Source organism: Lottia gigantea (assembly GCF_000327385.1).
Source record: "Lottia gigantea unplaced genomic scaffold LOTGIsca_2, whole genome shotgun sequence".
NCBI lineage: Eukaryota > Metazoa > Mollusca > Gastropoda > Lottiidae > Lottia > Lottia gigantea.
Window position 1 is genome coordinate 3809974 of NW_008708400.1, and position 15384 is coordinate 3825357.

The 15384-nt window shown below is 31.4% G+C and overlaps 1 protein-coding gene across 1 annotated transcript in view; it reads left to right on the top strand.

Annotated features, from left to right (window-relative positions):
* The window catches only part of LOTGIDRAFT_103845 (hypothetical protein), a gene marked incomplete at both ends in the record, with an annotated part of 34479 nt that extends 21666 nt beyond the window's left edge, over nt 1-12813 (top strand). The window contains 2 exons of the mRNA XM_009053363.1: nt 12250-12357; nt 12631-12813. Coding sequence (XP_009051611.1) covers nt 12250-12357; nt 12631-12813 — 291 coding nt within the window. The remainder of the gene's footprint in view (nt 1-12249; nt 12358-12630) is intronic.
* Nucleotides 12814-15384: the final 2571 nt, after the last annotated feature.

The window sequence follows — 15384 nt, forward strand, 5'->3', positions numbered from 1 at the left end:
CAGCTTTTACATTTAATCAGGTAGATGAACAGGCCTACTCCCTAGTTTCATAGGTAGGGGAAAACAAAACTAGGGTAACAATGCTTTTAATATGGAAGAACAAACTTTGTGGAAAATTAAAAACCAACATTTCTGCAAATATTCTACTCTCTGACAGATGTTGTACAATTAGAAAGATGTTATCATTACCTCCAAAGTAAATCCCTGAAGATTCTTCAGGCAGACGCCAACTGACTTCTGCTGCAGTTAATTTGTTTACATTAGTTACCATAATGACTAATCACTACTCTAATATTAGGTAATTGCTAGTAAACTGGAGGCACTGTGGTGAGTAATTTGATTGTTGAATTAGCCCATCTGACAATTCCTGGCATTGATGGCACTAATGTTTACATCAAATTAGATATCGAAAGAATTGTCTTAAAACTGAACAAAATGCAGGGATTCTTATTATAGTCTTTTCCACTCTCAATAATAGTTAGATAGAAGATAAAAACATGCTGTCAATGTTGATTTTAATTTGAGATCAAAATAACAAATAATAATTCTAAAAACATTTTCTCTTTATAGGAACACACAATAGATAATATATAAACTATCGTAGTAATTCCTAGCAAAATCTGTATAATGGTGCCATTGCTACTTGGAATTCCACCTTTAGATTGAGAAAGGTAACAAAATATTATGGCAGTGTACCACAAACATTTTCAAATTACATGTATCACAAAGTAAATATTTCAAATGAAACAGATGTGAAGAAAGTTTCAACATGAAATACTGTAAGAAATAGTGTAAGATTTCAATTTATAAAAGGTTTTATCTATCTGAATATCTAAACTAGTTAGAACTAGAGCTATCTCAGTGATGAATCATTGCAATTTCTTTACCTGTACTATGAGGGTATTTTTGTTGATTTGTAATCACCAATACCTATGGAGAAATCTTACATAACATGTAGGCATAATCCATCAAAATCGGCAGATGCATTTATTGGTTTGACAATTGTTCCTTCAGACAAGGATGTCTTAAATTCTTGCAAATCTTATTTAGGTAGAGATATCTTGACAGTGCTGTTGCATTCAAATTTACATTTGCTAATTTTTTATGCTTTTGGAGATAGAACTGTAGCTAAGCATGTTAGAGATTTGTAAAATTTGCTTGTACAGATAAGCATGAGTAATTCTTGTGACTTTGAATAAGTCATCTTTCACATCAGTATTCCAGTCGATCTAGCTGTAATTGGTATGTATGATCCCATAAATATCATTACTGAGATAGGATCAGGATCAGCATGAATATAGGCCCCCATAGTTGTTATCTCTTGTAAAATATGGTTCTTTCTTTTTGAATTTTGAACTTTATAAATGGTTAATAACTAGTATATTGTAATCACTATCTACCATCTTTCTCACCAGGGTATTCAGTTTACTGTGTATAGGTTCATTCAATAATTTGAAGTGTACTGAAGAGATTTGAATTGAAACCATTATCTCAAATATCAGTCTAAACCAATTATAATATGATAAGGGCTATCTTACACAACTGGTTTGACTGTTAATTTTTAATATATTTATCATATTTGGTTGTGTGTATTCTCCTAAATGGTTGAAGAGTTGACATACCCAATCTAAGAGTGCTTTCAGATCTTCCAGAAAAATAAGCATGCCCAGGTTATAGTGGTAATTACTTTTATGCTCAATCAATTGTGGAATAAATGCTTCCAGCACAGACTTGTGTGTATGGATTTTTATTCTAAATGTTTTATGTGTATTGGGTACACTGATAGCATCAATTTGTACTGTTCCAAATTTCAATCAGATATCTGTGGCTCTTGCAATTCTCTTAAACAAGCTGTTTAACAATGTTTAAACTACACTAACTTAACTTTGTTGTAGAATTTTACATGCCTTATTTTCAGTGTATTGGTTTATAGCAGTGAAATTTTCTCATATTATACAGTTCCATAGAGTTTTATGGGTTTAATAAATCCAGAAAATGTCATCAATATCTATTTCTAATTTATTCATTGAATTGGACTAACTTTAATTTATTCATCTGATTTTATTGACTGGTAAATATTCATTTATTTTCTGCTCCAAATCACTTTCTAGTCATTTGAAACTTAATGGTGAATAAAAAGTCATTGTAAAGTCTGACTTTCTAACCTTGATTTATTGGGTTACGGACCTGCGGTACTACTACCCCTTGAGGTACCACCTAACAATCCAAGCAGTACCTGAGAAGCAAACCGGTTACCATACCCGTCACTTATCATAGTGGATGAGGGGTATCTAAACTACCAACTGAACTGTCCCCATGTTCATTGTGATTAGGTTAATGCATTAAACTGGCCTTTACCATAAAAACAGCTGATAATTTAAAGTGCATGTTAACACTTGTAAGGAAAGCTTCATGTTGAATTTTTTAATCACCGGAAACTATCGTCAAGCGTCCTTCCCTTTGTTCTACTGACCCCACCCTTCATATAAGTATGTAAATAAAATGATAGAATTTGATTAGCTATGAGGATGTTTACATACATTACAAAGATGCAGTTGTCAGGTTTGCTGGTTGATATCGGTCACAAAAACACTTATTAGACTTCACTGCATGTTCAAAGCAACAAATTTGACTCTTTTTTTGTCACTTTAGTTCAAAGCCCAAAAATGTATGGTGTCATCTTGACCCTATGATAAATTTTATATAATGTAGTATTCACATTTGAAATTGACATCATGTATTTGATAACATTTAAAGGGAACAGCCCTGCTCTGAAAAATAGTATTGTCTATTGGGTGAACTCTTTTAACAGGACATGTGAAATAATGGTAATATATTTGACATCTGGACATCCGTATTCAACAAATATCTCATATTTGTCACACTTCTGAGCATCAATACTTATAAATTGACTCAGACATGAAAAATGTTGTTCTTTAATATACAACTAAATATCTTCAAATATTTCCCTATTCAGAAAAATTTGAAGTGTGTTTACTTATTGAATTTATGATGCTTGGATAAACATAGTTAGTATAATCTCTATAATACTGACTATAATATATTGTATATTTCAATTTAGCAAGGTCAAATACAAGAAATGTGAATAGTGAAGGGCAAGGAAGACATCATTGTCTTATACCTATTTTAAAATCAATTTTAGAACCCTGGTATGTAATGCTGTATTGAATACAGACAATTCATCATAAAAAGGTCAATGCTTTGAACTTAACACACTTGATTTGGTTTATTAGTACATTTATACTATAGTACAACACAATAAACTATTAATATTATTACAGATTATTGCCTATTACCAAAATTCCTAACAAATGACAATAATTTTGTGAAATATGTTTATTTTTTCACTTTTCGCACCAACATGATTTATACCACGGACTTTCTGAAAAATCTGCAAAATCCTGCTTTTGACAGAACTTTTTTTTTAAGTTGTCCTATATATGTGCAAGATTGAATTTGAATTGTTGAGACTTTTGAATAATTTTTGATAATTTAATCCTAGTTTGGAAACTGCCAATAATAGAAGATAAATTTACTATGGCCTGTGTTTAAAGTATCACAACTTGTCGTCTTTTAACTCAGTTTTGAAATAACCATTAAACAAGCATTAACACAATCACTTAACAAACTAGCAGAAAACACAATAGTTTTGTCTAATTTTCAAGTTTCTGTTTGTAGATAAGAATACCAGGGCTGGTCAATCTTGGCCATATAAAACCTTAGGTAAATGTCTCGTTGATCTAGACTAATTCTCAAGACAACATCATTGACAATAGGATGACCAGTTTGGTCTTGGTTCATCAACAGATTTTATTTTAGATAATTGTTTACGAAATGAGTATTAGCTGGTAAATCACAATTTTCTATACTTCAATCCTTCCGCATTGCAACATTCGAGTCATGGTACGGTACTGGTGATACAAAAAAGTGGTAGCCATAGCTTGATTTTTAATAAATTGATAATATTTTTGACCCTTGATCTATTCCATATCTTTGAGCTCTTATGTATTTAAATGTTTAATAAATATGAATGTTTTATCTGATTAAATTTACACCTTTGACAAAAAATCAATCAGTTTTATAAGAATATGTCCTGAGATAGTGCAAGATTTGTTTACAGGAAACTTGCTAGTGCTTAGAAGAACTGTTTGCGGAAAATAGATTAAATGTTGTAAGTAAACAACGTTAAGCTGTACTGTAACACCTATAAACATGTGACATGTTGACAATATTAAACTTATTATACCAGATGCTACCAGTAGATTAGGTGCAGATTAAGTTTATATTAGTACTAGTCAATGTCATTTGATACATTTGTTCAGTTCCATTTCACTTGTTATTAAACTCTACAGATATTTAGAATTAACAGACAGGCAGATCTTGTAAATTATTAATAGACTAGTAAAGGAGGTACCTTAAAAAATATTGAATTTGGGGTACATTCTTTTCTTTTTTTGAAGCATGGCATTTTCACAAGTAACAAAAGCTGAATGCAATCAACATTTCTCAAATATCTTGACTTTTGATCAATAAACATGGCAGAGAGTGTAGAATATGTGTGAAGTAAAGGCCTTTAAAAAAACAAAATTCTCTCTTTTCATAGTTTGGAACATGTAAACCCTCAAACAGACTGTGTGAAATGAATTCAAGCACAATATGCCTCTGTTTAATACTAATCTCAATATCCCCTTTAATCCCTTATACTTATAGAAAACTTATAGTGTTAAACTCTATCTCTAAACACACTTCTCTTTATTTGGTTTCTAAATGATTGTTTAAGTTGTATTTCCCTCCACAAAATCCTTGTATTTATTGTTTACTGAAGTAATCATATAGGATTTTCTCAGAGTCTATTGAGATACTCTCCATCTTGAATGTTTTCCAAATGAAATTTGCATATGTAAGGCAGTTTTGACCATTTTTCTGCACCTTTTTATACGCCCACACGTAAGATGGGCGTATATTGTAATCACCCCGTCGACCGTCGGTTCACATTTGGCTCGTGCTCACTCTACAGACTACAGTTCTTTATGGATTCTTTTGATTTTTATTTTGTGTGTCAATGTCATTATGAAGATGATCCCTATTGATTTTCGTGATGATCGGATAATTTTTCACCGAAATATCGTGTCTGACTTGACGTTTTTATCTATTAGCTATATTGTGCAACTCGTGCTCACTCTACAGGCTACAATTTTTTACAGATTCTTTTGATTTTTATTTTGTATGTCATTATGAAGATGATCCCTATTGATTTTCGTGATGATCGGATAATTTTTCACTGAAATATCGTGTCTGACTTGACGTTTTTCTCTATTAGCTATATTGTGCAACTCGTGCTCCCTCTACAGGCTACAATTTTTTACAGATTCTTTTGATTTTTATTTTGTGTGTAAATGTCATTATGAAGATGATCCCTATTGATTTTCGTGATGATCGGATAATTTTTCACCGAAATATCGTGTCTGACTTGACGTTTTTCTCTATTAGCTATATTGTGCAACTCGTGCTCACTCTACAGGCTACAATTTTTTACAGATTCTTTTGATTTTTATTTTGTGTGTCACTATGAAGATGATCCCTATTGATTTTCGTGATGATCGGATAATTTTTCACCGAAATATCGTGTCTGACTTGATGTTTTACTCTATTAGCTATATTGTGCAACTCGTGCTCACTCTACAGGCTACAATTCTTTACAGATTCTTTTGATTTTTATGTTGTATGTCTATGTCGTTATGAAGATGATCCCTATTGATTTTCATGATGATCTATCGATTTTCATGATGATCGGATAATTTTTCACCGAAATATCGTGTCTGACTTGACGTTTTACTCAATTAGCTATATTGTGCAACTCGTGCTCACTCTACAGGCTACAATTCTTTTATTTTGTATGTCAATGTCATTATGAAGATGATCCCTATCGATTTTCGCGATGATCGGATAATATTTCACCGAAGACTGTTTAATCATTTCTGACAGCTGCCAGTGGGCATATGTTACCTTGCCTGGCAAGCTATCTTTTTGGTAGTTAAAAGAAATATGCTTATATCAGTTGTATCTCAATATTAGAATAAAAGAGAAATTCAATGGTCTCAAATAACAAATTTGCAAGATCTCGAATATGACCAAAACATTCAAGGTACGCTTGAGCATTGAAAATTTTAAACTTGTAATTAAAATGTTATCTAATTAAACTATATTAATTAGATATTAACTGATGTTAATCATTATGTCACACCTTACAATCTGTTTTGACAACTGTATTGATATTATCACAGATAATGAGAAAAATAAGACTGGAAACATTAAATTCATTTTTTGCTAGAAAAGTCTTTTGTACTATTGAGGACAATCTTTTATCTAATTTATTATCAGATACATATTTTGAAAAATCTTGGAAAGAAAAGTTTAATTTGTGTGAAATGTAAAAAACTTTATATTTTGTCAATTCTTGTGGAGGGTATTTGGCATCTCAGAAGAATCATAAAACTCAGATGCAATAAAGTCCAGATCATTTAATTCATCAGAAGTACTTAAATGACTAATGTACTGTGTTTAGTCTTTGGGGACTGATATTTGAATCATAGTCCTATATATGATAAATGTCTTATTTGAATTAAAGCCCCCTGATCTGAAAAATATTTCCCCAAATTTATTTATAATAGCTATGATTCAGCAACCTAAATGAGTGGAATCAGCAGAAAATATTTTTTTTATGTGAAACAATTAGTTCAATTGGTAGAAAAGTTAGTGATTCTATATAGGATATCTAGTTTATGGTTATTATGAAATGCTGACTAATCAGTTTTTATCACGTACTAGTTCGGCAGTCATATTGATTTTTGTGATATCAGAGTTCAGAATCAATTTATATGTTATAACATCTTACTTCATTACATCTTTTACTCTTAAACCACAACTTTTAAAGAGGTCATTTTCTTGTTACAATTTAGATGTGTTAAAAATTGTGCCCTCAAAAATGAAGGAAATAAATTGGACTAAATGTTCAACTCTTCTACACCCTATTGGGCTAATGAAGATGAGCAACGTCATTCAGCGTCTTAATCCTACTGTTTTTCGATTTGTTCAACTGTCGAGAGATCTCTAACATGCACCTGTGTCTATAGAAAATGAAGCCTCAGATAAAGGAAATGGAATGACTTATGTCCAAAAACTGTATTAAATCCAAAGTTTCCAGATCAGCTCAATACCTTGTATGATCATATTTACAACATTTTCACATTGTTTCCAAAATCTATTTTGGACACAATAAGATGTTGACAACTGATAGATAGAATCCTCTATTATGTCAGGAAATGCCTTTCTTCCTAACACTGATTGCTAAAAGCCTTTTCATTTCATCAAGTAATAATAATCAGTACTAATGATTGCTTACAGCTTCTGATAAAGGTTAGATGTAACACATTGGAAATGATCTGTTGCCATTGGTATTGATAATACCTTTTGCTCGGTTTGAAAAGCTGAAATACTTGTCTTAGGTTGAACAATTAAATGATAGGACTGTTGTTTTAATATGTTCACAGCCAGCTATTTTAGTGCAAAGATTGATAATTGTTGCTATTGCGATATCAGCATCTGCTGGAATCAAACGTTAACATGTCATCTACCTACCTAATTGTCGCTAATTTTCTTCCTAGAATAGGCTTTATTAAAAAAAAATGATGAAAAATGTCATATCCAAGTATTTTGTAGCTTCAGATTTGACTGGTAATATATCCCATTAGAAAGTATTGGAACAGTTTCTGAATGGCATATCATGCTCTATGAAATGTAATTTTTGGATATTCATATAAGGTGCAAAGTACATATATAATTTCTAAAAGGAATTGATTTCTGTTACATTATACATGGCCAAAGTTGTTACAATCTAATAAACTTGTGAAGTTAGGATTGTGGTGGAGAAAATTCAATATTGAACAATAAAACAGTTTTATTTACAAAAGTACAATGATCTTGTCTATGACTCAATCATTATCATGGTTGTCTTAGTAATAGATATAGTACTGTTCTGCTGGACATGAATCAGAAGTCAACCCATAGATCTTTCGAGTCTTTAATTTTAAGAGCTCTTGTGTTCTTTTGACCCTTTTGGTTTAAAGAGCTCCAAAGCTAGGTTTATTTTGAACATTTATTTTGAAGAGCTCCTTTTGATCTTTATTTAGTTTATCTTCTTGACTGAGTTGAATAATGCATGATATAGCAGAATGTATCAGATGCAGAATTTGGAGAGAAACTCTTTTTACAAAATTTACAATACATATTTTGTATGCATGCTCTTAGCATGGGTCATTTAAAAAGATGACAAGAGTAAGCAGAGGACAATAAGAGCTTAACAGTCCTCATCAATTTAGAATGTTGGTCAAATGATACATTTTAAAGGCATGTTAAGCCATTTCATTCATGAGGTATTAAGATGTCAATGATTTAATTGAGTGAGTATAACACCTTCACTTGAGTAAGTAAGAATAAAGACTGGAGTGATAGGTCACTGAATGGTCAACAAGGTGAACCTTAATAAAGCTGAAAGTGATTTATCTATCTTGTAAATAAAATCAAATATTTTCAAGTTATTACTGATGTACAACAAATTTGATTAGTTTTTGTTTAGGAATTTGAAATATTTTGATAAATTGAAAAGGCTGAAATTTTAGCATATGATAATTAATAAATTTACATAGAGATATTTGAACAGTGGCATTTAGGTGGGTATTATTCACCTTACTGCTTTCAAGTATCAATCATTTTGTTTGTGCAGAAATTTATGGAGAAATTTGACAAAATATGTTAAGGACATACATACATAAAATAAAACATAGTCGAAGATGAAATTTTTAACGCTTAAATATACAATGGTGTAACCTATTTTCGTGGATATAAGGATTCAACACTGAATTTCGTCAAAGTTAAAAAAATCAAAAAAAAATGAGATGTTTCCTCAGATATTCTACAAAATAATTAAAATTGGTTTATTTCGATTTTCTTTATGAATCCTTCACTTTGACCCATATTTCATAAGCAACCAACTCGGCAATGGCGGCAGAATGCGTCACCCATTTTCGTGTACAATGTTTGATCTATAAAAAAGTCTAGAAAAACACGTTGTATGGATACCGTTGTAGGGATACCGGGTGGTATAATTAACTTCTCTTAGTATTTATCTTTGATATCAATTCATTATAACTAGTGTCAATTCCTTCAAAGAAAAACGATTTAAAAAAAAAATAGTTACTGACAAAATAAGACACATAGCGTGATTTATTGCTAAAAGTCACTGAAACAACATAAGAATACGGTCCACTTTGTGTTCCATAGAAATTTTCTGCTGACACGGAATCCGCTAGTTGATCACGTGACTTCATTCGTTGGAATATATTCTAGCAGACGACACTTGGAATTCCGATTACCGCTTGGGATTATAAGGAAATTCGGCCGATAAAAAATTGTGACGTTTGGTAATAAGTGAAATCCGCCATTTTGTATTTGTAAAGTATACATTGTTACATTTTACCTTGCTTGAAACTACTGGATTCATTCTACTAGCTGATATTGTAGAGAAAACCCATGTTTATCAAAACAAACTAATGCGGAGGTCGCGCAAGGTCGCTCATGTAAATTATTAATCCTTTCCGGAAATCCACGAATAATAGGTTTCCACGAAATTAGGTTACTTGACTGTATTTCACAAGTGTTTTATTATTTGTTAATATATAGAATTTATTCCTGTTTAAAATACCTGCCCACTGGTCAGTGTCCAGCTGACGTCATGCCAACAATAACATGTCATGGTCAATATTGACAGGAGATGGACATACCATGTAGATTAAGTTAATCTGTGGACATTCATTGATTTACTGTCTGACTGGGATGAGCCAATAGTAATATACAGGACTGAATACCATTAATATGTATATCTTCATATTAGTATTTTTTAAAATACAAATTTAATGGTGAATGAGATTTATTACTAGTTATAAAATGATTGACTGGGTTGGGATTATTAAGATGTGATATACTGCTATAGATATGAATTTACCTTTTAAAGGAGGACACATCGTGTATGAATTTAGATGCATACACCACATTTATGATGTAAATACTGATGTCTATATTTAGTGTAAAACAGTAAAATAAGTATTTTCACATGAATTAATCTGAAAATTTAAAGATGCTAGAAAATTAAGATATCTGAATAAAGTCATCAGGTATTCCAGAAGGGTGAGCATCCCCAACCTCGCATAACCTCAGATATTGTTAATTTAATCAAACGCACAAAATTTAATAAAATTCTGACATAAACTGTCACCTGTCAATGGCAATAACTAAAACTCCATTAATGGAAAAATCGTCAAATTCATACTTGACCAAGATTTCATCATTATAAATGATCACATCAAATTTCATTTAAATAAGATAAAAAACTGTAGTCTTTATTGTGTTCACAATTTTGACACGTTTTTCCTAAGTCAAGGGCAATTACTCAAAAAACAGTCATCGAAAGCTCGAATAATTTGAAATTTGAAAAAGTATATTTAATTTCATGGGCATGGAAGCATGAACTATTTCCAGTAATAAAAGTTATACCTTACTAGACTAGAGAGGTGTGATTTATCTGTAATATTAATATTAAAGTTTATTTTAGTACTTTATAATACTTATATTATAAAACTACTTGATATTTATACAGTCATGATAATATTTTATGTCTGGTCAGGATAATTTGAAAAAATTTATATGAACATTCAAATTATTTACCAGTAATCCACATTGGTCCCTGATGTCTGAGTTACTGGCTTTTGTAGCTTTTTGTGTGATGATATTCCAAGAACTAGGTCTTCAGTATTCACAGCACCATGAGAAGGAAAGATCACTGTGGTGAACTGCCTCACATATTTCAGACCTGTACTTTCCCCACATGTGAGAGAATGATCTTAACATTAATCAAGTCTATAGATTTTGGTGTATTGAAATGAAATCAAGATTTTGTTATCTGCTTAACAGTTGTTGGCAAGGCTACTTATATGTTGTCACCCAAAATTAGTAGAATTTGCTCATATGATTTGATTTAACTTGATTGAAAATGCTCACCACTGTTTACTAAAGTTCAAAAGTTTGTTTACCAACAGAAATGTTATGAAATTTGTATCTTGGACAGTGAGAATGAAATGGTTTGAGTTGGGTAGTTGAGTGTTTGACTTCAAAATATAAAATGGTATTTTGATCATAAATTATTGTGTTTATCTCCTGTTAAGTCTGTCAAGTAAAGGCTCTGACAGATTTTGTATTGTGTAAAATGTGGATATGGAGTATGAATATATTGGAAGCTCTGACATTGCCCTTGATGATCTATGACATTGGTTTCAACATGACATTGTAACAAATAAGAGTTTGCTATTTCTTTGTTGAAATATATTACATTATTCAAGTGACCCCAGTATATGTTAATATAAAATATGACATACCTTTTAACAAATCAAACAAAACCTTACATATATTTTAATAGGTATGATAGGGTTATTTTAAAGGAGCTATTTCTTGTAACTGTAATCACATGCATATCAAAAAAATAAATTGATATGATTAAACTATATTTGAATGATAGAATGACAACATCCATGCATGAGCTGTACATTGTTCTTTTTGTTCATATCTAGTATTGGCAGATATTTGATAAATAAATTTATTTTTTAATTATGGTCCTTAAAGTTTTTTTTATAAAACCCAACGAAGGAACTGTTTCTTTAAAATATTTAACTTCTCGAGGTATTCATTTCTATATCTATACTTATTAAACAAGATAAAAGACACACTTAAAGTCTTAATAATGTATGACTAAGAAATATTTTGACATTAAAGTGGCAAATCTGTAATGTATTATACATTTAGTCATATTGATCAATATCTTTAACAACAAAACATCAATTAAAATACTGCAAAACATTGTCATACACATAACAATAGTAAATACATACTCAGCCCATCATCGACACAATACAAACACTGGTAGAGGAATCAGAAATTTACAATCATGGTATTGGTTACTCTGGCACATGATACTGTCTGAGCTTACTTATTACGTAATCAATGAAAACAACTGTTTGACTGTTCTTATTGCCTTGAGATGACTCTTTGTAGTTCCCTGAATTTGGAGAGCTTGATGTATTTGGGAAAATAGTTAAATTGTGTTATTTTCTATATTTTCAGGTTCGTCTATTAGTAGGATATTGTACATGTCCCATACAGTTTGCTATGGTTAAAGTTGGTGATGGAAAATATCAAGTTGGCGAATCCAAGACACTGATATTTGTTAGGGTAAGCTACTGTAGATCAGTTTTGTGGCAGTTTTACTACCTGTGTCTTATCCAATTTGGAAGAAAAAACACAACCTGAAGATATTGGAATCACTAATCTTTCTGGGCATATTGAAATAAGATTTTGTTAAACTTTTTGCCTTGAGAACATTTTCTTATTGCGAACGCTTTGTTGTAAAAAACTGTTACCTGCCAAATCAGTTTCTCAGATAATAGATGGGAAATAACTCCATTTATACATTTATTCTTAACTGAGATATTTTGTATTTGACAGATATTACGAAAACATGTAATGGTGCGTGTAGGAGGAGGCTGGGATACATTAGAAAGATATTTAGACAAACATGATCCTTGTAGATGTAATGGTAGGTTTATTGATTTCTTTATCAAGCCGTTTAGGTTCAATGTCCCTCAAAGAAATACACTGATACCACCAATTTCAAGGAGAATGCAATAAGATTTTAGGATTTTCTTTTGTAGTAAGATTTTGTAGAATCTAGAATTTGATCTTTTTTCAGGTAATTTATTTTTGTTTTCTCTGACTGCAAATATTAACCTTAGAGTCTGCTGCAGTAGATGTATTGGATCAGACTGAGTTTCAAGTGTTTGTCATCTTTTTTATTTCAGTACATAGAGGATCAGGTCAAAATGGAATCAGTGCTAGTCAGAAAATACCTCCTCGAAGGATGAGTGCACCAAATGGCAGTGTTCCATCACCTGTAAATACCCCAAGACGTATGTCGTCAACAAACTCTTCAGTAAATAGTAGATCCCAGAGTGCTAGCTCTGGTAGAAAATCTCCAGGACCTGGATACCGCAGTAAATCTCCAAGTCCTGGTGTTCAGAGAGTGCCTCAATTATCAACGATTCCACAACATGAAGAAACATCCCAAGATAGTCCAAGATCTCAACTCTCCCGTCGAAGTCTTTCACCTACTCCCACCAGAAGTCATTCTCCTGGTCCAAGATCAATTCCAACACCGGTCAAATCAAGAACATTACCACAGCCCCCTGGACAAAGAACTATAATGGCTCGAAGACCTTCAGCTGGGACTGTGTCACCATCTCCGAACAAGGCAAATTCTAACACCACAAGGTACTGTAAAAATGTTATATTCATCTGAATAGCAAGCCTGGATTCTGTTTCAATTTTTTTTTAAATTGATTAGGCACATCTGTATCTCTTCTTGAATTTGTTGACTCATGGTAAAACTCATCAAAAATTTCAGTAATAATCAAATTTAGCAAATCAATTTGGAGCAATGAGGCCAGACAAAATAAAGGAAAGCATAAATTATGCATCTTCAGGTCAAAGTTCAAAACTACCGCTAAACGTAATTTAAGAAAAAGATCTACAATAGATACTGTATGAAATATATATGGAGCTGTATACTAATCAGATTAATGACGTAATTCTTATAACTGAAATGATTAGTCTTTCAATTAAAACATAAGATTATTAAATAATTGCTTGCCATTCCTTTGTTTTTTTAATTATGAAAATATATAATCTCCTTTGACTGTACCATAGACCACCCTAAACAAATATCAAATTAATCTTTACTTGAGTAATTTCTTTTATCTGATATATTCTTCACCTTTGTTAATATTGAACATGTCTTAACATATACTGTATATTTACCGTGGTATATGACTCTTATAATGCCCACTTGATATTGAGGCTACCATGCAATACAGTTCAATTGACAACACTTTATGTGACATTACTGTTCAATACCTGATTATTACCTGACATATTTTGTCTGTGAATACAAAAGGATATGAAAAAGTCTTTTGATTTTGGATTTTAAAATGGTATATAATTTAGTTTATTTTCAATACACCTTTGTGTATGGTATATTTTTAATACTTTCTATTTGTGTTGATAGCGAGTATTTGTTTGATAATGTGAAATGTGTTTACTTTCAATAGTGATAATAAAACTGGATATAGATTATACATACAGTCACTGTATTTGACAGTTTTAATATATGCATTCCCAGACAATAACCATCTAAATTATGGAGTAAGATTATGATGCAAAGCTGAAAGTTTGTTCTGGAATCTGGAATGTTGCTTAAATTAAATAGACATTCCTCAGTCAATAAAAGTTGATAGAGGTTCAAAACTTTAAAGACTTTTTGATAGATGGAAATTGTAAAAGGAACTGGCAAAATTAATTTCATTGCATACTTCATGATCTCCAGTTAACAGTGTATGAATTAATCGAACATAAAAAGGTGTGAAAACATTGTAGGATAAATTAGTAGGTTCAGGGTCATAGGGTTGCATTTTTCAATTTTAAACACAAGACCTTAATGTCATCTGATTTGCACTCAGCATGGATTTTATCTCTTAGTTTTATATCAGAAAGACCAAAATAGTATATTTCACTTCATTAATGATATCAATCCAAAGGTGCAGACACAACAACGATCTTGGTGGGCGAATTTTGTCGCCGACTAGAGTTTTGTCAAGAGTTTAACCGACCCTCGCACAAGCGGAGACAAACATCTCAAGGTGGTCGTTTTCCACTATGTACTATTGATAGGGAAATGAATCTTTGGCTGATGACGTTCTGTCTTGCAGACGATAAAATTATCGGAGACAATCATCAAACAATCTTGTGAAAGCACAGGCACAACAATTGGCAACCAAGACTGTTAGTGTGCATGCAACCTAATCTTCCTACTCATTTTTTGATACCCGAATTTGAAGGCAATTTTTCAATTGAAATTCTGGTTTTGATGTTTTAAACTTTGAACAAGTGTTGCGGAACAATTTTGTCAATTCATAGATGGAAGATGCATCACCCAAATAATAAAACACCCAAATGTAATGTGTAGATCTGTACGCGACTCCATTTCAGTCAAGTTATTTCATTTACTTCAATTTTATTTATACAGTAATCTAAGAGATAAAGAATATCAACTATTTCTGTTATGATATTTGGAACTGATTGATATAGAATATAAAGATTGTTATTGTTCAGATAATCTTATATCATATAACATGGTCACACTTGATC